The sequence below is a fragment of the Ovis aries genome, chromosome 3, assembly GCF_016772045.2.
Source record: "Ovis aries strain OAR_USU_Benz2616 breed Rambouillet chromosome 3, ARS-UI_Ramb_v3.0, whole genome shotgun sequence".
Classification (NCBI taxonomy): domain Eukaryota; kingdom Metazoa; phylum Chordata; class Mammalia; order Artiodactyla; family Bovidae; genus Ovis; species Ovis aries.
The window spans coordinates 157122817-157147072 of record NC_056056.1 but is presented as its reverse complement, the minus strand read 5'-3'; the positions used below and the strand labels follow the sequence as shown (position 1 = coordinate 157147072).

Below are 24256 nucleotides of genomic sequence, written 5' to 3'. Positions count from 1 at the left end.
ATTATTCTTCAGTTACTATAGTTAACCTTAAATGAACCAGCTTTAGTCCCATGCCTAGTCTTGAACCAGTGATTATGGCCAGAGAAATGGAATAGATTAGTTGGCTTAATAAACTAATCATCTCCTTACCCTAATTTCCAACTGGATGTGGGGAGGAGAAAAAGATTCTAGGTAGGCTAAATTATCTTTTGTTATCATACTGTTGTGTAATGGTTCACATGTTCACTCTGTAAGGATTCAATAATAATTTGTCTAGAAGATGAAATCAGGTTTTAGGTTCACTCCATAACATTGAATTATGAAAATGTGTCTCTTTTACTTTTTATCTCTCTCAGACTAGAATTTTTATATAAAAATAGTCTGGGCACTCTTATGAACATAATCAGATGGTATATTGGAGCTGTTTATTGATGGTGCTCTGGGCTAACGCACTGTGATGGTTGGGTCAGTCTAGTCTTCTAGTTGTTGGATAGAACTATGATCAGAGAACTTCATTCTGAGCCACCAAATCATTCTTTAATGATTAACAGCAAGTTGACCAATTAGAAATTAAGTTTCAATATTTCAATCACTATACAGATGCTGTGCTGTGTCCTCAAGGATTAAAGATAAAATCAACCAAATTCTTAAATTACCAGTTTTTCTCAAATATTTGCAAAAGAAAGAAAGTACATTAAAATGTTAGTGTAGAATATAAAATTCAAAAAATTTTAGAGATAACATATAAAACATAGTAATGATATTCTCTAGGCCATGTTTACCTAACCATTAGTAGAAAATTATAAGCAATATTGATCTTTCTTGGATAGAAGAAACCCCATTCATCAAATTAGTTTTTGCCAGGAGAACTACGGCAGAATGCTCTAAGTTTATAACTGCATTAGAGAAGGTGCAAGATTGTAAGTTTTCCTACTCTTAATCTTGACTTTTCAGAAAACATGCTTGTATTTTATGATGAGAAACTAAGGTCCAAAAACAGTTATTACTTCTTCAGGGTCATTGTTTGTAAAATGGACGTAGGACTTAAAAGTATATCTTTCTAGGTAGTATGATTTGAGAACCATGTCTGAGAATTGGCCTTTCTAGAAAGTAACATCCTATTTAAAATGAAAATACTTATCTTATTTTTTATAAGAAAAAAGAGAAGCTGTAATTTTTTTTTTAAAAAGTAGTTAAAGGCTGAGTGTTTGTTTTAATTAGTATTTATCTTAAACTGTCTTTATTTTCCCAGACTCTTAGGGTTCCCCTCAGCTTGAAGTATTCCTGCCCTTCTGAAAGCACTTGGAAACTAGCAGTATCTTCTCTCCTCAAAGTTCTTTCTATTGGGCTACCTGTTGCCCGGCAACATGCTTCTTCGGGAAAATTTGACAGTATGTGGCCAGAACTAGCCAACACCTTTGAAGACTTTCTCTTTACTAAAAGGTCAGCTCATTCATTTTTACAATTAAGACAGTCTTTCAAGAAGTGTACATTATACCTATAATTGCCTAAGAACAGTATTTCTCATTCATTAATTAACTGATTGACTATTAAGATTGCTAGATTGTATACAAAGAATAAGTTAGGCATTTATCCACTGGGTACATTATCTGTAAGCAGAGGATAATGTTGCTCTTTACCATGCTGCTGGTTGTAAGATAGGAGTCTTTTCTATAAAACATCATAATTAAGGAGCCATGGTTTTAATTTGATGAATCTAAGAAGATCTGTTAAAAAAATCTAGTGTCCATTTAGCATCACAAGAGAAGAACCATATCAGAAAATCAGATTTTTTCAGAATAAATAAGATCATTGGTAATAATGAACAGCTCTTTAAGATGTTTAAGTTGTGCAAAGAAGAATGAAATTTTCATTGTGTAATCTGCAACAGAGGGTGTATCTTAAGGATGCTATTTTGGCCCCTCACTGAATGAGAATAGGATAATTGAAATGTGGGCTAAATTTTTTGAATGAGGAATCTGCTCCAGTCTGTCTAAAGCTATACTAATACAGCAGTCACTAGCTACAACTAAATTTTTAATTAACTAAGTCATATTAAAAATTGAGTTTTCAGTCTCATTAACCAGTCTCATTAGCCATGTCTCATGTGTGGCTAGTGGTTGCTATAGAGGGCACTGCAGATGATTGAACATTTCCATCATAGGAAGTTCTGTTGGGCAGCACTGATCTAAAATGTACCATTTTACTAGAGATGGGCTTATCACTAATAGCTGTGATAGGTAGGTAGTCTTCAGTACTCCTACAATCTAATTTTCCTTTGTGCTATAGTGGTGAAATTCTGTGATAACCAAAGTTTTTCTGTTTTGTTTTTTTTATCCATAAATCTTTTTTTTTAACTATAGAATGATGAATATGCCATGTACTGCTGTGTAACCATTTTAAATTGCTAGTTTGAAATCATTTAAATTATAAATTTCATATACGTGAAAAAAAATTTACATTGGCACGTTGATAATGATCAGATGAGTCTACAGCAGAGTGATTTAATGAAGAAATTTTGTCTGTCTTTCTAATGTTTAGTTATTTAGTAAAGAAAAATTGTAGAGTGCAGAAGGTTAACTTAATTTTTTTCTCTATAAGAGGTTATCTGATGTTTCAGAGTTAGAAGCAATGATACGTGATCCTAATTTCTGTTTCCGTAACTAGTCAGATTTTGTTTCACTTTCTTACATATTTCTTACCTCTAGAAATCTTACTGATACCAGTGCAAGCATACTATACCTTCTCTGTGCTGTTTCCCAACTGTTTATGGTCTGCAAGCTGCTTTCACAAGGCAGTACGATAACAGAGAAAACAAAACCAAAATCAACTAGAAGAAAGGAGAGGCTCTGGACACCATTGAGGGTTATTGTAAATGAATGAATTATTTAAATGAGTGTCTGACTCTTTGCCTCCCCGTGGACTGTAGCCTTCCAGGCTCCTCCATCCATGGAATTCTCCAGGCAAGAATATTGGAGTGGGTTGACATTTCCTTCTCCAGGGGATCTTCCCGACCCAGGGATCGAACCCAGGTCTCCCACATTGCAGGCAGACGCTTTAACCTCTGAGCCACCAGGGAGGCCTAAATGAGTGAAAGAAAAATCCAATTAAAAATGAGAAACTAAAAGATTGTAGCCTGGTAGACACTTGAGGTCTATTAGGAATTCATTCAACCATGCTTTGAATACCAAAACACGGTGGTAATTCTTTAGAACAGTGGTCGTCATCCTCTTTGGTATCAGAGACCAATTTCATGGAAAACAGCTGCTTATCTTCTGCTGTGTGGCTGGGTTTCTAATGGGGTTAGGGACCCCTGCTCTAGAAGACACATGGGCTAGTGAGAATTCATACAATTATGGTCTGTTGACCTTCAGTTAAAAACACTTAAGTACTACCCAGAAGAACTGAAACGTATTCACACAGAAACATGTACACTAATTTTTTATAGCAATATTATCATAGTCAAATAAATGAAAACAATCCAAATGTTCTGATGAATGGATAAATTAAATGTGATTTGTACATGCATACAGCCGTGAAATACTGATGCATATTACAATATAGATGAATCTTGAAATCGTTATGCTAAGTGAAAGAATGCAAACAAATGAGGTCACGTACAGTTTAACTTGTGTTTCAGAGTTGAGAGGAGTGTAGAGTAAGGCATGACTACTCATGGATGCAGAGTTTCTTTGGAGGTGATGAAAATATTCTAGAATTAGAAATGACCATTGTGAATATACTAAAAAGCATTATATGGTACCATTTAAAAGGATATATTTTATGGTATGAATTATATTTCAAAAAATAAATTTAATGTACCATACAGACAGAACTGAAGAAAAATACAAATAATATTTTATCAATTTGAAGCCTCTTTTCTGTCAAATAAGGATTCGTGAAAAAATTTTGTTTTAAGATTTCCATTATACTTCTCAAACTTAGAGACTATAACAATCTTATATGGCTCATTTGTACCTACAATATTGACTATCTCCCTTTATAATTTATGGGTAAATTCTGTTAATCATCTGTGGTTTAAAAAGCTCAACCAATGTTTTTTGATATACTCACAATATCTAGTAAGGATTGTTATTGTTCAGTTGCTAAGTTGTGTCTGACCCTTTGTGACCCCATGTACTGCTTAGCATGCCTGGTTCCTCTCTCTTGCCACAGTTTCTACAAATTTGCTCAAATTCACGTATATTGAGTTGGTGATGCTGTCTAACCATCTCATCCTCTGCTTCCCCCTTCTCCATTTGTCTTTTGTCTTTCCCAGATCTAGGAAGAATACTAACTATAAATTAAAACAAATAACCACTATAGTGAATTCTGAGATCAGAATATTCAGCCTGTCCACAGTTGAATAAATTTCTGATTTTATTGATCATTAGAATTAGGAGTAAACTTTTCGGCTTTGTACACTATTTTCTTCCCTCATATATTTTTTAAAAGTTGTTTAGTGTTTCTGGTGTGTGATCCCAATAATGTTAATACTGTATGTTCTTGATAAGCTTTTTTAAATTGGTAGTTAGCCAATTGGTATTTTCTCTGTGTGTGTCTATTTTAATACATGTAATGAGATAAACCAGATAATAACAAAGAGCAATAGCTCTAGATATAAAACTCTAAATCTAAACATGGTAATACTGTTTTTACATTTATAACTTTTGTAAAAGAGCAGAACTTAGGCTCAAATATAAGTCTAGGTTCAAATTGTGTTTGTCATTTATTTGCAATGTGTCTTGGTCATGTGACTAGCCATTCAAAGCTTCAGTTTCCTCTTCTATCAGTTACATGGTAATACCTGTGGTTACTGTGAATATAGGTGATACTGTAAATAAAGCTCTTAATATAGTGTTTGGCTTTCTAATTTTTGCTGCCATTATTATTGTAATAATCATTATCATCCTATTCTCAGCTGTTTTTAAAAGTGCTTAATATTTCATTGTTTCATAAGTTTAATAGAACTTTACTGCTCATTCTTATTGAGAGCCGCAGGGTCTAGAATTGACTTTGGTTCTCTCAGAACTGTTGATTTATTCTGATTTTGGTGGAACGGTTTTCTGCTTTAGAAAGTCTGAATCAGTCCTCTTTTCAGATGTTTGCTGTCTTTTATTGTAAATATTTTTAGTATATCATATTTATTACAAATTAGTGATTAATGGGCTGTCACTGAGTGAATAATTAAGCATCTTGACCATGGCTGTCTTAAATCACTGGCAATATAAGTGAATTCAGTTTTTGTCACAATGGTAATTTTTGCTGTGACTCCAGATGATAGTATTTTTACTTTTCCGTGTTTTTCACTCATAGTACTAAAAGAAGTTTAGTTCTACAGATTTTATTTAGTTCAAGATTGAGCCAAGTATTTTTGTAGCTAAAATTTCATGTTTGTGATTAGAATGCTAATTACTTTAAGAAATAACAGTTCTTTTAAATAAATGATAATGTTCTAACTTGGATGAGGAAATTTTTTTGATGTTCAAATTCTGTTTGTATTTTCAGGAAGTATTTTACCTTAAAAATCAAGTCTTTTATCTGTTTATATTTTTTAGCATACCTCCAGATAACCTCTCTATTCAAGAATTTCAAAGAAATGAAAGTATTGATGTTGAGGTGAGGAATCTATTTAAAACATTTTCTTATGAGTATACAAACCAAATAATAAAAATGTTGAAACTGTGAAATTGCTTAAAACATAAATAAAGTGATATATTGAATGTGAACCTAAAAACATTAAAACTCTCAAAAAGGTTAAAGTTTAATTTTTAAAGCACTGATATTTAAAAAACTGCTTTTTTATGTTTGTTTGCTTTGTACATGTTGTCTAGATACTTAATTGTGTCTATTTAATAATTTTAAAGAACAGTTGATTTAATAAAATAAATCTTATCAGTGAGCATGTATTTGAGAGCTTTATAGTTTGACAAATCAGATGTTTGTATTTAATTGATAAGTTGCTCAGATTTTTCTATTTTTAACCAGCTGAGAAACAAATAATGAATGTTTTTTAAAGAATATATTCTACTGATTATAAATGGAATTTAAACAAGTAATTTTCAGTTATGGATTTTTTGTTGGGGGGGGGTTATCTTTTGCCTGTAAGTGGGATAGGGGAACTTTTTAAATAAAACAAATCAAATAAATTACATAAAAAGCATTGGCATCATATACAGATGTAAAATATTGCCTTTTGTCCCATTGCTATACTAACTCTTATAAACTCTTCATTATATGTTAGAAATAAGCTATTTAACAAAAATGAATATAACTTCTTAATAGCTCATTTTTATGGTACTAAAAGGTGATTTAAATTTTATTCTTAGTCCCTTTTTAGATATGTATTCTAACATGGATGTATTTCATATGCTGATTTTTTTTCTCTAGAGCACACTTTGCATTTATCCTGTTGAATATCAAAATTTATTGAATTTGTATAGTAAACAGTTTGTAGTATTGACTATTTGTAATAAAGTTTATTCACTAAGACACATGAGGAAAGCAGACTAATTATCCTCTATATTAACATTAAAATGCTTTTATACATCTATTAAGAAAGATTCTGATACTCTTAAAATAAAATTTAAATTTTATTCTATAAGTTACTATCTCGTAAAACATAATGCCTTTGAATTTGCCTCTTTTTGTTTTAGGTAGTTCAGCTTATCAGCACTGAGATACTACCTTATGCCAATTTTATTCCTAAGGAATTTGTTGGTCAGATAATGACTATGCTTAATAAAGGATCAATACATTCTCAGTCCTCTTCATTTACAGGTATGTTATTTCAATGATTTTTTTTAATGTTAATAAATATTGAAATACTTTTGAAGAAGCTGACTTGTAGAAATGTTTACTCCTACAATTGTGGTAAATGTAAATGGGTGAATGGATAAGAAAGAATTAAGCTTTATGAGGGAAAAATGTGATAAATATTCTGTGAATTATGTGTGATTAATTAAATTGCAAAGTACTTATGGAAATCACCTAAATCATTGGATAAGTTAGCCAGTTTTGTGAAGTCAGGGATTATTGTGAAGTAATGAGTGTATATTCTTACCACTTAGTTAACTTGGTTAACTTAGTAGTTGGGTAACTAAGTGTCAGTTTTGTCATCTATAAAATAAAGATATTAATACCAACCTCTCAGGACTATAAATTGCAGTTAGTCCATTTACAAATTGGTTCTTTTTCTTAGCCCAGACAGTTTTTTTTTTTAATAATCTGGTAAAGTGCAGGTTTAACATTCAGTTCAGTCTCTCAGTTGTTTCCGACTCTTTGCAACGCCATGGATTGAAGCACCAACTCCTGGAGCTTGCTCGAACTCACGTCCATTGAGTCGGTGGTGCCATCCAACCATCTCATCCTCTGTCGTCTGCTTCTCCTCCTGCCTTCAATCTTTCCCAGCATGAGGGTCTTTTCCAATGAGTCAGTTCTTTGCATCAGGTGGCCAAAGTATTGGAGTTTCAGCTTCAGCATCAGTCTTTCCAATGAATACTCAGGACTGATTTCCTTTAGGATGGACTGGTTGGGTCTCCTTACAGTCCAAGGGACTCTCAAGAGGCTTCTCCGACACCACAGTTCAATAGAATCAGTTCTTTGGCGCTCAGCTTTCTTTATGTCCAACTCTCACATGCATACATCACTCCTGGAAAAACCATAGCTTTGACTAGACGGACCTTTGCTGGTAAAGTGATGTCTCTGCTTTTTAATATGCTGTCTCAGTTGGCTTTTCTTCCGAAGAGCAAGCATCTTTTAATTTCATGGCTGCAGTCACCATCTGCAGTGATTTTGGAGCCCCCCAAAATAAAGTCTGTCACTGTTTACATTGTTTCCCCATCTATTTGCCATGAAGTGATGGGACCAGATGCCATGATCTTAGTTTTCTGAATGTTAAGTTTTTAACAAACATTAGAACATCAGAGAAAAATTTCTGAAGTCCACTTAATGTAGTTAACTTTTTAGGAATATTTAAAAATTATAGATCAGTTTTTATAAAACACATTTTAAGATCCATATTTATAACTACATGTAAATATTCTGTTAAATAAGGACTATTACCATTTATACTTTTTCCAGCAATTTTTTGATGGTACCTCTTGCTATTTATAATTAATTGTACCAAGATAAAGAAGGTACATGTATGTATATTCTTCCAGTGACTTTACAATCAGACACAAATTTTTCAGCTTTAACTTAGAGTTTTCTTTAAACGTATATATACAAAGCCTTTTTGTTAATAAATAAGGCCAACTTATAAACACAGAGGTTCCAGTGATTATTTTTGGTGCCCTGTTCTTAAGTATGATCTGACAGCCAGAGCTCACAGATGGTTGAGGAAATCTGCCAACATGAAAGAGAAAGACCAAAACAATTGGGAGTGTAGAAAAAATTGGGAAGAAAGAGATAAAAATGCAGAGCCATAGAAAACATTTATTTTAAAAAATTATAATTAGGATGCCCAAGGAGATAATAGATTTTACATTCATAAAACAAGAAAAATGATGTTAAAGTGGAATAGTTATAACACAAAAGAGTTCAAAAAAGCTAAAAATATGATAGCTGACATAAGTTCTATGAAAGGCTGGAAGAAAACATTAAGGAAAAACCCAGAAGTGGAGCAAAGACAAACAAGTGGACAATCTGAGAGGAAAGAAAATGGATCTCAGGGATGTTACATCTGACAGTAGGTCTTCCAAAAAGAATAGAGAAAAACTAGGAGAGGAAGTTATTAAAGAAACAAATTGATGATATAAATCTGCAGATTAAAAGTAGTCACTCACAGACTTCCCCGGTGGTTTAGTGGTAAGGAAGCTACCTGCCAGTGCAAGAGACATGGGTTCTGTCCCTGGTTCAGGAAGATTCCACATGCCTCAAAGCAGCTAAGCCCACGCACCACAGCTTTTGAGCCTGTGCTCTGAAGCCTGGGAGTCACAACTCAGCAACTACTGAAGCCACATGTCTAGAGCCTGTGCTCTACAAAAAGACAAGCCACCGCAGTGAGAAGCCTGTACACAGCAACTAGAGAGTAGTCCCTGCTTGCCACAACTAGAGAAGAGCCTGCCCAGAAATGAAGACCTAGCATAGCCAAAAATAAATACATAGATTAAAAAAAAAAAAAGTGGTCACTCAGTACCCAGAATAGTGAAAGAAAAAGAGACTCACAAGAAATCTTGTCATCGTGAAATACCAGAATATCAGGGATACAGAGAAGACGCTAAAAGATTTCAGAAAAGACCAAAAAAAAGTTCCAACACCGAAGAGTTGGGTCAAAAGGACATTGGACTTCTCAGTAGCAACACTGAATGCTCATATACACTGAGGCTGTGGTTTCAGAGTCAAATGGAAAAGGTTTTTGACACAGAGCTTTATACCTAGGCCCAGCTGTTGGCCAAGTGGGGAATGTAGAATGGTAATTCTCAAATGTCAGCGTGCATTATCCTCACCTGGAGGGAAGTCACTGTTGGGCTCTAACCCCAGAGTTTCTGGTTCAGTAGGTCTGGAGTGAGGCATGAGAATATGCTAACACATTCTCTGGTGATGCTGACGGTGCTGGGAACTACGCTTTGAGTATGACAGTCAAATGACACTTTCAGAAATGTAGTCTCAAATTGTTCACTTCCCTCCCATTCACGTTCTCAGGAGCTGCAGAATATGCCCTGTGAAAACAAAGGAGTAAATCAAGAAAGGGGAGCACGTTAAGATCTAGAAAGTAAGATATAACACAAGAGAGAATAAAAACTCACAGGGTGAGGCCAGAGACTGGTTCCAGGAGATAACTGGACAGCATATCCACAGGGCAACTAGTCCAGACTGGAGCAGAGGTCAGGGTCTGGGGAAGATGCTGCCAAGAGAAAAAAGGAAGGAGACAATCAAATGGATTATTCCAAGTTGGACCATGTGGAAGACTATTGAGAGGTATTCTATAGTGCTGTTGAAGTGTAAACAAAGACCAGGACATGAAAACTTTAAAGTGATGTGAGTGGATAGTCATGCCTTGTTTTTGATCTTTCAACAGGGAAAATTGTTCCCTCTCTCTCTCTCTCTCTCTCTCTCTCACATACATACATACACATACATACATATATATACATATACACACACTATAAGTTTTTCATACATGCTCCTTACCACTTAAGGAATTTCCTTCTATTCCTACATTGCTAAGAACTTGTATCACTAGAGTATATTTATTTAACCTTGTATTAACCATCAAACATTGTTAATTCTACAGAAGCAGAGATTGATATTCGTTTGAGAGAAGAATTTTCTAAAATGTGTTTTGAAACCCTGCTTCAGTTTTCCTTCAGTAATAAAGTCACAACACCTCAAGAAGGCTACATCTCACGAATGGCACTCTCAGTGCTTCTTAAGAGGTCTCAGGATGTACTACATCGTTACATAGAGGATGAAAGATTAAGTGGCAAGTGCCCTCTCCCAAGGTATATGTATATATATTTTTTAAATTAAGGAAATACACTATCATAGTTGTTAATAATTTAAAAAGCTCAGAAAGTCAGGTGTTTTCATAAATATTTCTGAACTTAACCTGAGGCTGTTTATAATTGTATTTATTCCATACAATGTAAATATTCATAAGTTTTGCTGCATATATATTAGTGTGTTTATTATAGGATGCCTTTTCTGACTCCTCATGGGGGTTAAGTAATATATGACATACACACCAAGTTACTTATATTATTTTGGAAAAAAAATGAATTCTAAAATATATCTGCCCAAGGATTTCTGCTTAAGGACCTGTGGATCTGTGTGAACACATGATTGTTAATTTCTCTAGAGAGAAAATAATAGTTAAATCATACTTTATGAACTTCCTCGTTTGTTTCACAATCATTTCAAGGTTTCTCTGTAAGTCATCTAGCCATTTCTTGTATCTTCTTTTCATCTAGTTGGCTTAATTAAGTCCTTGTACCCAAACTGATTTCCTTCTCATTTGGTCAAGCTCTAGATCTTTCTGCTAAGCCAAGGCTAATCAAAGTTGGGGTACAGATCAGAATTCATAAAAAAATACAATAAAAATTGGATTACGTTGCCAACCTAGTTTTTAATGTGTAAGTTAGAATTTAAGGCAAAGCAAGTGAATCAAACGGAATATGATATTGGAAGACAAAGTAATCTAAGTCAAGAAAGAGTTAGGAAAATTGCTGTGGATCCCCTTCCGTAAGGCAATATTGGAGGGGTAAATCATTAACCCTAAGTCTTTATGTACATTCTTATTTACTTAGAATAAATCTCTAGAGTTGGAATTGACCTGTCAAAAGATACAGACCTTTTGAAAGGTTTCGGTACATATTGCAAGTTGCCTGTCAGAGACTTCTACCAGCTCATGTCCTCCCAGGAGTATATCATTATTCTTCTCCTCGGTTTTTAGCAGTTTAAAAATATTTGCGACTTTATCACTTATCTTTTAAAAATCTGATGAATGAAAAACAATCTGATTATTATTAATTAGGCATATTTGTTATTTTAGTAATTATAATCCTGAATAATTATTAATAACTTAATTATTATTAAAGGCAAGTTATTAATTTGCCTTAAAAATTTTTTTCTTCTTGAATTACCAGTGCTTATTTGCTGTTTGTATTTCCGCTTTTAGGACCACTATATTTTGAATTTCTAGAAATAAATTATACCTTCTAATAAATTATATACAAAAACATTCCAAAGACAGGTGTTAGTAATTTGGCTATTGTCATGATTGAAAATTAATTTATTTAAAATTGACCTCTGAAGTATACTTAGGAAAGCAATAATAGGGTTGCCTTGATTGGAATATTTTTATTAGAGCAAAAGATATTTTATTTCAGAAAGCAGTTTTCCTTCTTTCTTGTGTTTTAAATGTTTATTGCTTTAAATAGTCTTATTATAATTGTTATATTATTGTATCATCTTATGTTTAATGCAGTATTATTACATTCTTTTCTTAAAACGACAGTGCAGCACAATAAAATACCTGTATATTTAAAAAGTGGAGAAGGAAACAGCAACCCACTTCAGTATTCTTGCCTGGAGAATCCCATGGACAGAGGAGTCTGGCAGGCTATGGTCCATGGGGTTGCAAGAGTCAGCCAGGACTTAGCGACTAAACCACCAAACCACCACCATACTTAAAAAGGGAGGCTTGAAATAGTACCCTCTTATACTATTAAAATCTTATCAGTTGAGTGATAACACAGATTCATACCAGGAGTGGGGCATGGGGAAGGACTGTAGAGAAGAAGAAATATATTTCTACAGAGAGAAAGAAAGAAAAATCAGACTACTCTTGTTGGTCCTTTACTCCAAGCTTTTTCTTCATCGCTGATGTCTCTAAATTGACTTTGAACATATTTCTTATATGTTGTTTTAGAAAGTTAAATAAGTTCTATTGTAATTTTAAACATACTTTTAACAGCATGATAAATTATGTGCAGGGGGTAATAATAATCTTTATTTACATTTAAGTTTTGGCAGGTCTCTTTTAGTACTAATTAGTTAAAAAGAAAAAAAAACTTTTATAGAAGTTTTAATAGCATATCTTATACAGTGTTTTAATTTTAAGTAGTTTTAAGAAATATCTTACAAATAAATTTAAATTTGCATAAGTAGATTGTCTTTCCCCCCATTTTAGTGTTGATAACTTAGAATAACTATCTTAGTTGCATACCGAAATACGTGTTACTGAAATGATTTTCTTTTATAAGAATTTAAAAGTAATATTAACTTTGCATTGTTTAATGTTCAGTATTTTCCAAAGTATATCTATTTGTATAACTTAGTGAAAAAACACACATGGTATATCTTAAAATCTTTTTGGAAATAATTTCCCCCTTTTTTTTAGGCAACAAGTAACAGAAATCATATTTGTTTTAAAAGCAGTCAGTACTCTCATTGATTCACTTAAGAAGACTAAGCCTGAGAATGGTAAGTACTTAGAAACACAGTAATTCTAAGCTTATAACATTTATGTTCAATTTGTGTTGTATTTTTGTACTACTATTTAGTTAACTGAATTTTAGGAACATAATAGCTATAAGACTTTTTTCCCTTGGGCCTTAGGACAACAAAGCAACAAGTCCATTACAGCTGACATAGGGATGTCAATTAAGTAAAATTGCTTTGTAATGTTTTCCTTATTTTAAACAAATTTTGCCAACTTTTTCCCCAACAGCTTTGAGATACAGTTGGTATATAACAGCGTATAAGTTGAAGGTATACAACTTGTTGATTTGATATATTTTCAATATGTCACGTAATTACCATTTCTTTTCTTGCAGTGAGAACATTTAAAATTTACTCTCTTAGCAACTTGCAGGCATATAATATGGTATTATTAACTGTAATCACCATGCTGTATGTTAAATCTCCAGAACTTATTCATCTTGTACCTGGAAGTTTGTATCCTTTGACCAACATCTACCCATTTCCCCAACACTCTCAATTCTTAGCAACCACCGTTTTACCCTTTGTTTCTTTGAGTTCAGTTTTTCTAGATTGCACATAAAAGCAATATCATGCTGGTATTGTCTTTCTCGGTGTGACGTTTCATTTAGCATAATGCCCTCAGGTCCATTCCATTGATTCACATGGCAGGATTTTCTTCCTTCTCATGGTGGAGTAATATTTTGTTGTGTGTGCGTGTGTGTTTACAAATATATGTAAATATGCATATGCATACATACTGCATCATTAGTCCTTCCACTAATGGATACTTCGGTTGTTCTGTGTCTTGGCTACTGTCAGTAACGCTACAGTGAACATGGGGATACAAATATTTCCTTGAGATATGCTTCCAGTTTCTTTGGACATATGCGTAGAAGTGGAGTTGCTGGATCATAGTTCCAGTTTTATTTTTTTGAGGAAACTCTCTACAGTTTTTCATGGTAGATGTACTAAATTACATTCCCATTTACAGGGCACAAGTGTTCCCTTTTCTCCATATCCTTGCTAACACTTAATATTTCTTCTTCCTGACCCAGAGATCGAACCTGTGTCTCTTGGCAGCCAGGTTCTTTACCATAGCACCGCCTGGGATAGGTATATATATATTACCAACTGTTACGTCTTCTTGATGAATTTTCCCCTTTATCATTAAACAGTGTTCATCTTTGTCTCTTGTTACCTTTTTTTGGCTCAAAGTGTGTTTTGTCTGATAAGAGTACATACAGATGTTACATCTGCTTCCTTTTGGCTATCATGTGTTTGGAGTATCATCTTCCATCCCTTCACTTTGAGCCTGTGTTTGTCCTTAGAGCTGACATGAGTCTCCTGAGGCAGCATGTTCTTGGGTCTTGTTTTTTAATCCATCCAGCCACTATGTGTCTTTTGATTGGTGAATTCAATCTATTTACATTTAGAGTGATTATTAATAGATGAGGACTGAGGACTGCCATTTTATCTTTTTTTCTGGTTTGTCTATATGTACATTCTTTCTTTTTCCTTATGTCTACACCATTTTCATTTGTGGGTTTTGTGATATTTTTCTCAGTTTTCTCTTTTTTTATATTTTCTATCTCTGCTCTAGATTTATATTTTGTGTTTACCTTGATGTTTCTGTGAAGTGTCTTACAGATGAAATATTTCTTTTTCTGCTGATAGCACATTTTATTTGCTTGTACAGGTTCTGTCCTTTTTCCCTTCCCTTTTGTGTTTTTTGTTGTCTCAAATTATGCTTTTTTATGTTGTGATTTCATTACTAAATTAGTAATTTTTTATTGCTTTTCCCTCTTTAACCTTTATGCTATAATTATTTAAAAGATTTTTATCTGTATTATCACTTTATTCAGTGTTTTGTGTACTTTTATCTTTTTGTTTCAAGTAGAAGAGCTCCTTTCCACATTTTTTATAAGAGAGGTCTTTTGCCTCAGTTCCTTTGTCTGGAAAAGGCTTTATTTCTCTTTCATATCTGAAGGATAACTTTTCTGGATAGCGTAGGCTTGGCTGGTAGTTTTTAATCTTTCAACATTTTGAGTATTCTCTCCTGGCCTATATAGATTTTCTGCTGAGAAATCTGATCACCTAATGGGTTACCTAATGGTAGGTTACCATTCTTTTTCCCCTGGATGACTTTAAAATTCTTTCTTTGTCATTGATCTTTTCTCAGTTTTAATATAATTTGTCTTGGAGAAGGTCTTTTTGCACTAAGGTAAATTAGGTGTTTTCTTGGCTTAATGGACTTGTATATCCAGTTGCTTCCCCACGTTTGGGAAGGTCTCAGCTATTGTTTCTTTAAATAAACTCTCTACTCCCTTCTTCCTTTCTTCTCCTGTGTGTGTGCTCAGTTGCCCAGTTGTGTCCAACTTTTTGACCCTATGGTCTATAGCTTGCCAGTCTCTTTTGTCAACACTGAAGTGGGTTGCCATTTCCTCCTCCACAGGATCTTTCCAACCCAGGGATCAAACCTGTGTCTCCTGCAGCCCCTGAACTGGCAGGCAGATTCTTTTACCACTGAACTACCAGAGAAGAGAAGCCCTCCTTCTTCTCCTGGAATGCCCATTACTCTGTTGTTGCCTTTCCTAATAGAATTGGATAATTCTTATACAATTTCTTCATTAAAAAAAAAAATCTTGGGTCTCTTTCCTCTCCTCCGTATGTCATTATAAAATTTCAATCTTTTTAAACATTTATTTATTTATTTTTGACTGCACTGGGTTTTCGTTGTGGTGTGTGGACTTCTCTCTAGTTGGGGCATGAGGGCTCCATGGCAGGTGGGATCCTAGTTCCCCAGCCAGGGATCAAACCTACATCCTCTGTATTGAAAGGTGGATTCTTAAACACTGGGCCACCAGGGAAGACCCACAGCTTCTGTCTTTGAGCTAGCTGATTCTCTCCTCCATATGGTCTGTTCTATTTCCCGTATGTTGTATACATTCTTCATCTCTTCTTATTGAGTTCTTCAGCTCCAGAGTTTGTTTGGTTGTTTTTTAGAGTTCAGTCTCTTTGGTAACATATTCCTTCTGTTCATTAATTTTATTCCTAAGCTCGTCGTACTACTTTTCTATCTGAGCTGTCTTGTAGCTTTCTAAATTTCTTTAGGTGGTGGTGGTTTAGTCGCTAAGTCACGTCTGACTCTTGTGACCCCATGGACTGTAGCCCACTAGGCTCCTCTGTCAGCTGTTTTAATTTTATCAATTAGATTGCAGTGTTGGGTGATTTTAAGTTTGGCTTCTGGAGAATTGTTGTTTTCTTTTCTGACACCAGGTTACTTTAATTTTTCATGTTGCTTGATGAAAATTGTTCCTCTGATGTATTTGAAGGAACAAACACCTTTTTTCTTTAGTAAAGCTTCTTTTTTATTTGATTTTAATAATGTAACAGGTTAATGATGAGAGGCCTTTCTTTTGTTTTTCAGTAGGTGGCACTATAGTACAAGTTTTTGATTTCTCTTACCTGCGATGCCTGTGGTTATAGTGAGAATTGGCACTTTTCACCATCCACTGCTTCTGCCAGAGGTAGCGTCTGGTGCCCTTGTCACTACTTTGCTTTGGGGGTTGCTGGTACCTTGTTGCGGCCTAGGTCACTGGTATGGCAGGTATCTCCACCATGTCTGGGGTCTCCTGGGTCCACTGCAGCGGAGAGAGAGGGTGGGTGCAGTGAGGAGCTGGGGTCTGGAGCTGTTACCACGTTCAGGGTTATCGGTTTCATGGACACTGCTGCTGTGGGCAGAGGGGCCAGAGTCACATGGGTCTCTGACTGGAGGGGTGCTGTCGCTATTGTTGCCTGGTTCCCTGTAGCCTTAGTCACTGCTGTGGCTAAGAAGCCAGTCATTGTGTCACCTGCCCTACTGCTCAGGTTTTCTTTGGTGTTCACTGCTGTGACTGGGGATCCAGGACTGCAGGTACCACTTCCACTATTTCCCCAGTCCTGCCGCCTCTGTGTACTTCAGTCCATCCACTCTTTTTTTTTTTTTTTTTCTTTTTGGCATACTGTTTGTGGGATCTTAGTTCCCCAACAAGGATCAAAACAAACCAGGCCCTTGGCAGTGAGAGTTTGGCATCCTGATTACTGGACTGCCAGAGAATTTTCAGTCTATCCAGTCTTTTGTACAATTGTACAGACGTGTGGAATTCTCTGCAGTCCTCATGTATTGGGCAGAGACACTTTTACTGAATTAAGGATATTTTACTATTAATATTAATAGTTGTAGCTTAAAGGGAAGAGATGAAGTCCCTGGGATTCTCCAGGCGAGAATGCTGGAGTGGGTTGCCATACCCTCCTCCAGGGGATCTTCCCAACCTAGAGCTTGAATTTGCATCTCTTACAACTCTTGCGTTGGCAGGCGGGTTCTTTACCACTAGCACCACCTGGGAGGCCCAAACTGGCCTAAATGGTGTTCAGGCGGTAAAGAATCCGCCTGCAATAACCTGAGTTCAGTCCCTGGGTTGGGAAGATCCCCAAAGGAGGGCGTGGCAACCCACTCTAGTATTCTTGCTTGGAGAATCCCCATGGACAGAGGAGCCTGGTGGGATATGGTCCATGGGGTCACAAAGAATCAGACACGACTGAGCACTCGAAGCAGCAGCTGTGTAGATAGTTTATATTTTATATATTTTTAATGTAGAACATGACTGAGTCTTTTGGGTCATAGGAGTCTTCTATTCTACATTTGTACCCATTTATCATATAAATAGCTTTGGATCATTTTTGTAGCGCTTTCTCATTTGTTTCCCCTTTTCTGTTACTCATTTCTATCCAATCTATTCTTTACATTAATGCCAAAAGTGATTTTTCTAAAAGTGCTGCATTGGTGATTCATTTTTCCATCCTTATAAAACAGAACAAAATAATCTTTTTCATTTACTTCAACCTACCAAATACAAAGCGTCCTACTGTCTTAACTCTATTCTCTTCATGCTTTTATCTCCCGCTGGACTTCATATACACTATTCTCCCACCAAACTCACATTGTCAGTCTACCCAGGTACTACCAATGCTTTCCTCATTTCATTCTCCTGCCTGTGTCCACCCTGGTCAGATATCACACTACTTTGAAGCCTTGTTTCTATTCCTTGAAGGTGAGTGATTTCTCTGTTTGGTGAAGTTGTAGCTCTCTTCTGTGTGCTTTTGTCCTGAAGCTCTCTGTATTATGGTTCCATGTGTACATGACTCACTCCCCTTAAAGCGTAAAGTTCTTGACAGGCTTTTTAATCATGTTTTATTCTATTCTGAAACACAACACCACCACTGAATTTTTTTTTTTTTTTGGACCAGCCACTGGTTTTAAGAGCTTGTTACTGGTTCAGGACAAGATAAAGAGCTGGCATCAGAGTGTAAGTCAGTTGTGTCACTAAGCACACTGGTTTAGCTTACTTTTTTATACAATAAGACTTTGTTACAGAAAAAGTCTGTTTATTTACATTCTGGTACAAGCAGATTGATGTTTTAAGCAGCATTACTTTTAAGACCCAAGAAGAACATAGGTTCCTAATAAATGAATCCCAAGATAATTTGTTCCTGTCAGTTGCTACATAATCAAATACGTATTTTGCTGCTTTCAAAATTCATTGACTGTTACTTTGGCCTAGGAAGCATATGATACTAAATTTCAAGAAGCAGTAGACTTATGTAAAAAGAAGGCGTAGAATTTCTAAGAAAAATTCTTGAACAAATGTCCTTAATTTATCCTATCAAGTTCAAATTTGAATAATCTTAATAAGATGTTCTGGTTTATTTTTCAGAAAGGGAAATCATGCGTTGACTTCCTAGAGACCAGTAAAATCTTTATTAGATCACAAGATAGAATTTGATTCTTAGAAATATATTAACAGGAAATTCTCTATTTTTCCTGTGACTGCTATAGATAGACTAGGAATGGCAAATGTATTTTTTATGATCTTTAGATAGCTGTTAAGAATGTAACCAGAATTTGTATAAAGGAAGAAAAGGGAAGGAAAACTGAATAGCCTTCTTTTGAAAAGTCAGTGGGCCATGGGTACGGCAGTGTATTAATGATAGATGATTTAACTAAATTAATGTTAAATTGTTCAAGAAAGTTTGAATTATGCCTGTGGGTATATTAAGTGAAGATTTAAATTAAATAATTGATGATATAGTAACATACTAACATGGTATGCTAAACTCCATTAAGAAATAGAAAAGAAAACAACTCGGAGAACGTTGGGCCTTCCCAGCAGAAATGTGTTGGACTGCTGGTAACCAGTAGAGCCAGTGTTCACTCAATATTTGTTTAGAACATTTGTTATTTGTTTTAGGGTTCTCTGGTGGGAGAGGTATTTTTTTGGACTTATTTATCATCTTACTCAATCTTTAATTAAAAATTTGAAAAAAATAGTAAATATACACATGGTTCAAAAATTCAAAACTGTAGAAAGATATACAGGGAACAGCAGTCTTTCCCCTGTTCTGTATCTGTATCCCTTGTTCTGTACCTGCCTAGCTCTTACCTTACTGTAGTCAACCATTTTTATTAGTTTGGGAATCTTTCCATAAGTTTATTGTGTAAAGACAAATATATGTGTAGTTGGCTCTTGAACAATGCAGAAATTAGGGGTGCTGACCTTCCAAGCAGTCAAAAATTTCTCTATGACTTAGACGGTTCTTCCGTTTTTTGGTTTCTGCATGCTTGGACTCAGCCGACCAGGGATCATGTAGCACTGAAGTATTTATCGTGCGCATGCAGATCCACACCGTGCAGACCTGTGTTGTTCAAAAGTCAACAGAGCTCCCACATGCCCCCAGTTTTTAACACAAACAAACATTCATAATAGCCCCGTATCTTACCTACTGTTCTGAACACACTTCATTTTTTCCACTTCATAAAATATAATAAAGATTCTTCTGTATCAATATGTATAGCTTTTTCATTGTTTTTGATAGTTAAGTCCAGAGTGCCCATGAAGATCTATGGTTAGTTTTTAAAACAATTTTTTTTTTTTTAATTTAAGAAATTTGAGTAGCGTCCCGAGTTTTATGATGTTATCTTAAATAATGTATTTTTGTGTTTTCCTACAATAAACCAGAAATAAGTCCGGGCCAATCTAGATAGCTTTCAATCCATGCAATCTTTTTTTTCCCCAAAATTCTTTTAGCACAGTAAAATACATATTAAAAAACTCATCATCCTAACTGTTTTTTCAGTGGTATTAAATGCATTCACAATGTTGGTAACTATCACCTCTGTCCATGGATGTAACTCTTTCCATTTTGTAACTGAAACTCTGTACTCATTAAACAATAATTCCCCATTCCCCACTAATCCAAGACTGTGGTAATCACCAATTCTAATTTTTATCTCCGTGATCTTGACTACTTTTAACTACCTCATGTAAGTTGACATACCATGTTTGCCTTATTATTTCACTTAGCTAATGTTGTTAAGTTTTATCCATATTTTAGTATGTTGCAGAATTTCCTTCTTTTTTTGAGGCGAGATAATATTCCATCCTGTGTGTGTATGTATTCATTTGTCTGTTGGACACTTGGGTTGCTTCCATGTATTTGCTGTTGTGAATAATGCTGCTATCAACAAGTGCATACAGATATCTCTTTGAGATCCTGTTTTCAATTCTTTTGCGTGTATAATTATATCCCAGAAGTTTTCCAAAATTTCTGGATCATACTTTAAATTCTATTTTTCATTTTTTGAGAAACTACCATATTGTTCCCGCAGTGGCTGTACTATCTTACGTTACCACCAACAGTGAACCAGAGCTGTGTTTTTTCCACATCCTCACCTATGCTTGTTTTCTGTTTGTTTTTTAATAATAGTCATTCTGTTAAGTTTGAGGGGGTATCTAATTGTAGTTTCCATTTGCATTTGCCTAACAATTAATGATGTTGAGCATCTTTTCATGTGCTTTATCAGCCGTTTGTATATCTTCTTTGGAGAAATGTCTTTTCAAACCCTTTTCCCATTTTTGAACTATTTGTTGTTGTTGTTTGTTCCTGAAGCCTCTGTTTGTCTGTGATCAGAAGTTGCAGTTAGAGCACAAATCCCTGATATTTGAAGGATAGGGTCCTTTTTTCCTACTCTGGCCTCCCACAAGCCATCCAAGGCTGTGCTAGGAACATGAGCACAGCTGCTTACCACATGGCTAGAAGTGGGGGATAGGTAGGCTGCTACTGTGCTAAAGGCTTAGACTGACAAAAATTAACCACAATATACTGTCCAAGTCTTAGAATCTGCAAGCCTTCAGTAGGCTCCAGAGTTTCAAAACAGTTGCCTCAGATTCTGCCAGTTCAGTTGTTTTCTAAGTGGGCAGACAGACTCCTGGCCCTTACTGCTTTTCCTTTTCCCAGAATTCCTTCTGTGTAATCTTTTTGTTAAGTGATTAGTGGGAAGTTCTGTAGACAACTACTGGAGCAAACTGTTTATAACTACTTACGCCATTGGTTTTTAAAATGGCATTTTTCTTTGTTGTTGTTAAGCAGCAAAATTCTTTTTACAAATGAAATCTGATATGGATTTCCAACATAGAAAACTAATAAAAAGCAGAACAGCTCTGGCCTGACATTTGCTCCCTTATCTGTATCCATCAGTCCCACTCACCTTTTCTTTTTCTTACCTCTGCTCTGAGGAAGCCTATTTGGATGGAGAAGAGATTAAAAATAGATTAGCATTTCCCAAGATATGTACTAAGGAATGAATATTAATGTTGAGGGATGTCAGTGGATACTGAATGGAAAAATTTCATAGTCAAATTAATTTGGGGAACCTTGAATTGATAAAAGTTAAACCTCGTCTTTTACTGTGAGCATTTAATAAATTCATGTGAACTGTAAATCCCCAAAAGGGAAGATAATATGTATAACGTTTGCCAGACTTACTTGACCATCATTTTTTTCTTTTGAAGAGGTAACTTGAAGAACACTAATTTGAGAACCTCATTCCTTTATTCTGTAATAAAGTTGAGACATGAGAAATTATATGACTTGTTCAGGGACACCCAACACTATGTTATTTCAGAAAGGTTTTTAGATACTCAGTAGATACTCAGTAAATTGGAGTGAAAAACGGAACCAAAGCTCCTATGCATAGTGTACTGTTCTTTTTTTATACTACACTGCCTCCCAGATTTGGGACTTGTTCCACTAAGTGCCGTATACATATACTGTCTAAGAAAAGTCTGCCATCAGTTTTTATTGTGTATTGTGCTCTCAACAATGCACATACTTACAGGAAAACAGAAATGTAATATATGATCTCAGTGCATAAGGAAATCAAGTAATTGTGGTGTAACACTTTTGTCCATTCACAGATAGCATTTAACTGGACTAGTTGTTCATAATAGTGATGAGGAAGGCAGAAATGTCCCTCCCCACTACAGTTTAAATCTACTCATATACATTAAAGATTCAGTTCAGTTCGGTTCAGTCGCTCAATCGTGTCTGACTCTCTGCGACCCCATGAATCACAGCACGCCAGGCCTCCCTGTCCATCACCAACTCCCGGAGTTCACTCAGACTCATGTCCATTGAGTCCATGATGCCATCCAGCCATCTCATCCTCTGTCGTCCCCTTCTCCTCCTGCCCCCAGTCCCTCCAAGCATCAAAGTCTTTTCCAGTGAGTCAACTCTTCGCATGAGGTGGCCAAAGTACTGGAGTTTCAGCTTTAGCATCATTCCTTCCAAAGAAATCCCAGGGCTGATCTCCTTCAGAATGGACTGGTTGGATCTCCTTGCAGTCCAAGGGACTCTCAAGAGTCTTCTCCAACACCACAGTTCAAAAGCATCAATTCTTGGGCACTCAGCCTTCTTCACAGTCCAACTCTCACATCCATACATGGCCACTGGAAAAACCAGAGCCTTGACTAGATTAGCAAACAGTGTAAGAGAAGAATGGATGTATATGTAGTCATTTGAAGTTAACATCAATATTAAGGTCATTACTAGGAAAATAGTTTATGATGTATATATTTTTTAGCATACAACTGCATAAAAAATTGGATATATTTTTTTGGCCATGCCACTTGGTGTGTGGGATCTTGGTTCCCAGACCAGGGATTGAACCCTGGCCTTTGGCAGTGAGAGCATAGAATCCTAACTACTGGACCGCCAGGGACTTTCCCAAAATTGAATTGTTTTTAAATTGTTCTTGAAAAGTACACTTTCTTCTCTGGCTATTATACTGACAAAAGTTTGAATTATTCTAAGTTGTTTTGTTAGCTTCCAAGGCCTTCACAAATTGAAGTATCATCTAAATACTTGATCATATTTGGTGGTATTGATGAGTCTACACACTGATCATATATTTTTCCCTTATTAAATATTGCAGGAAGTCTTCTAGAGTTTAAAGAAAGAAAAGGTACAAGCTTGTGGAATCTCCATATTTTAGAAAAAATTTTTTTGCATTGCATTTAAAGGATTGTGTTTGCATTAACTAGATAATCTGCTAATTCAGCCCCCTTTTTCCTTATACTTGCATTACAGTTGATGGAAATACGTGGGCGCAAGTAATTGCCTTATACCCAACTCTAGTGGAATGCATCACCTGCTCATCTTCCGAAGTCTGTTCTGCCCTGAAAGAGGCACTAGTTCCTTTTAAGGATTTCATGCAGCCACCAACATCCAAAGTTCAAAATGGAGAATCTTGAGCAGCTACTCTAAATTTACAGAAGAATGATACATGAAAAATCTTTGCTCCTCAGTGAATCTTCTGTGAGAAGGACGTTTCTTACTACAAATAATTCTTGGCAGCTGTTGTTGGCCTCCTTTAAATTGTACTTACCTGAGTTACGTAATTCATATTACAAGCTTACACGTCAACAAAGGCTCCTGAATGAGTAGCAGAGCAAGCCTTTAATAAACTGATGGGAGGAATGGTTAATTCTACAACATACCTGCTACCGTATCTTCAACTGGTGATTTAAAAGTGAGCTTATGTACAGTTTGTGGTGTATGTGTTAATGATGTACTTTTTAAAAAGAAAGAAAAGATACTTCATTTAATCAGATTTATTAGGCTGGTGTTTTTGCGCCCTTTTTCTAGTACAAAATTGTACTAAAATTTTATGCAAGATGGTACTGTAACATTCCATTTTGTCTATAACCAGCCTTTGTAAACAAAGGGAACTGATCAACTTGTGTGTATAATAAATGGTACAGTTCTGTATAAAATTGTTGCATTTGTTATTTAAATTTTTAAAATATTGATAATGTTAAATGCTTGAGGCTGTATTTATTATTAATACAAAATTGTTTGCTTACATTTTTACTTATAATTTGCCTTCTTAAGTGGCAGATATGCTTACCATATGATTATGCAGTTAGCTTAATGCTTATTTTGAATGTATTTACTAGTGACTATTAAAAATCTG

At 35.2% G+C, this 24256-nt stretch overlaps 1 protein-coding gene and 1 long non-coding RNA gene across 7 annotated transcripts in view; one reads left to right on the top strand and one right to left on the bottom strand.

Annotated features, from left to right (window-relative positions):
- Positions 1–24056, top strand: part of MON2 (MON2 homolog, regulator of endosome-to-Golgi trafficking) — a 110720-nt gene extending 86664 nt beyond the window's left edge. For 4 of the 6 annotated variants that reach the window (XM_004006504.5, XM_004006503.5, XM_060412875.1 and 1 more), the window contains 6 exons: positions 1232–1422; positions 5538–5598; positions 6636–6759; positions 10217–10424; positions 12824–12906; positions 23371–24056. In XM_004006504.5, the coding sequence (XP_004006553.3) occupies positions 1232–1422; positions 5538–5598; positions 6636–6759; positions 10217–10424; positions 12824–12906; positions 23371–23534 (831 nt within the window). In that variant the 3' untranslated portion in view covers positions 23535–24056. Of the gene's footprint in view, positions 1–1231; positions 1423–5537; positions 5599–6635; positions 6760–10216; positions 10425–12823; positions 12907–16333; positions 16434–23370 lie in introns of all 6 variants that reach the window. The other 2 variants (XM_060412872.1, XM_060412871.1) reach the window with 1 other exon arrangement.
- Positions 495–9927, bottom strand: LOC132659451 (uncharacterized). The gene is made up of 2 exons (XR_009599942.1): positions 9429–9927; positions 495–3061 (listed from the first exon to the last, which is right to left on the bottom strand). It is a non-coding gene; the product is annotated as an uncharacterized LOC132659451 (long non-coding RNA).
- Positions 24057–24256: the final 200 nt, after the last annotated feature.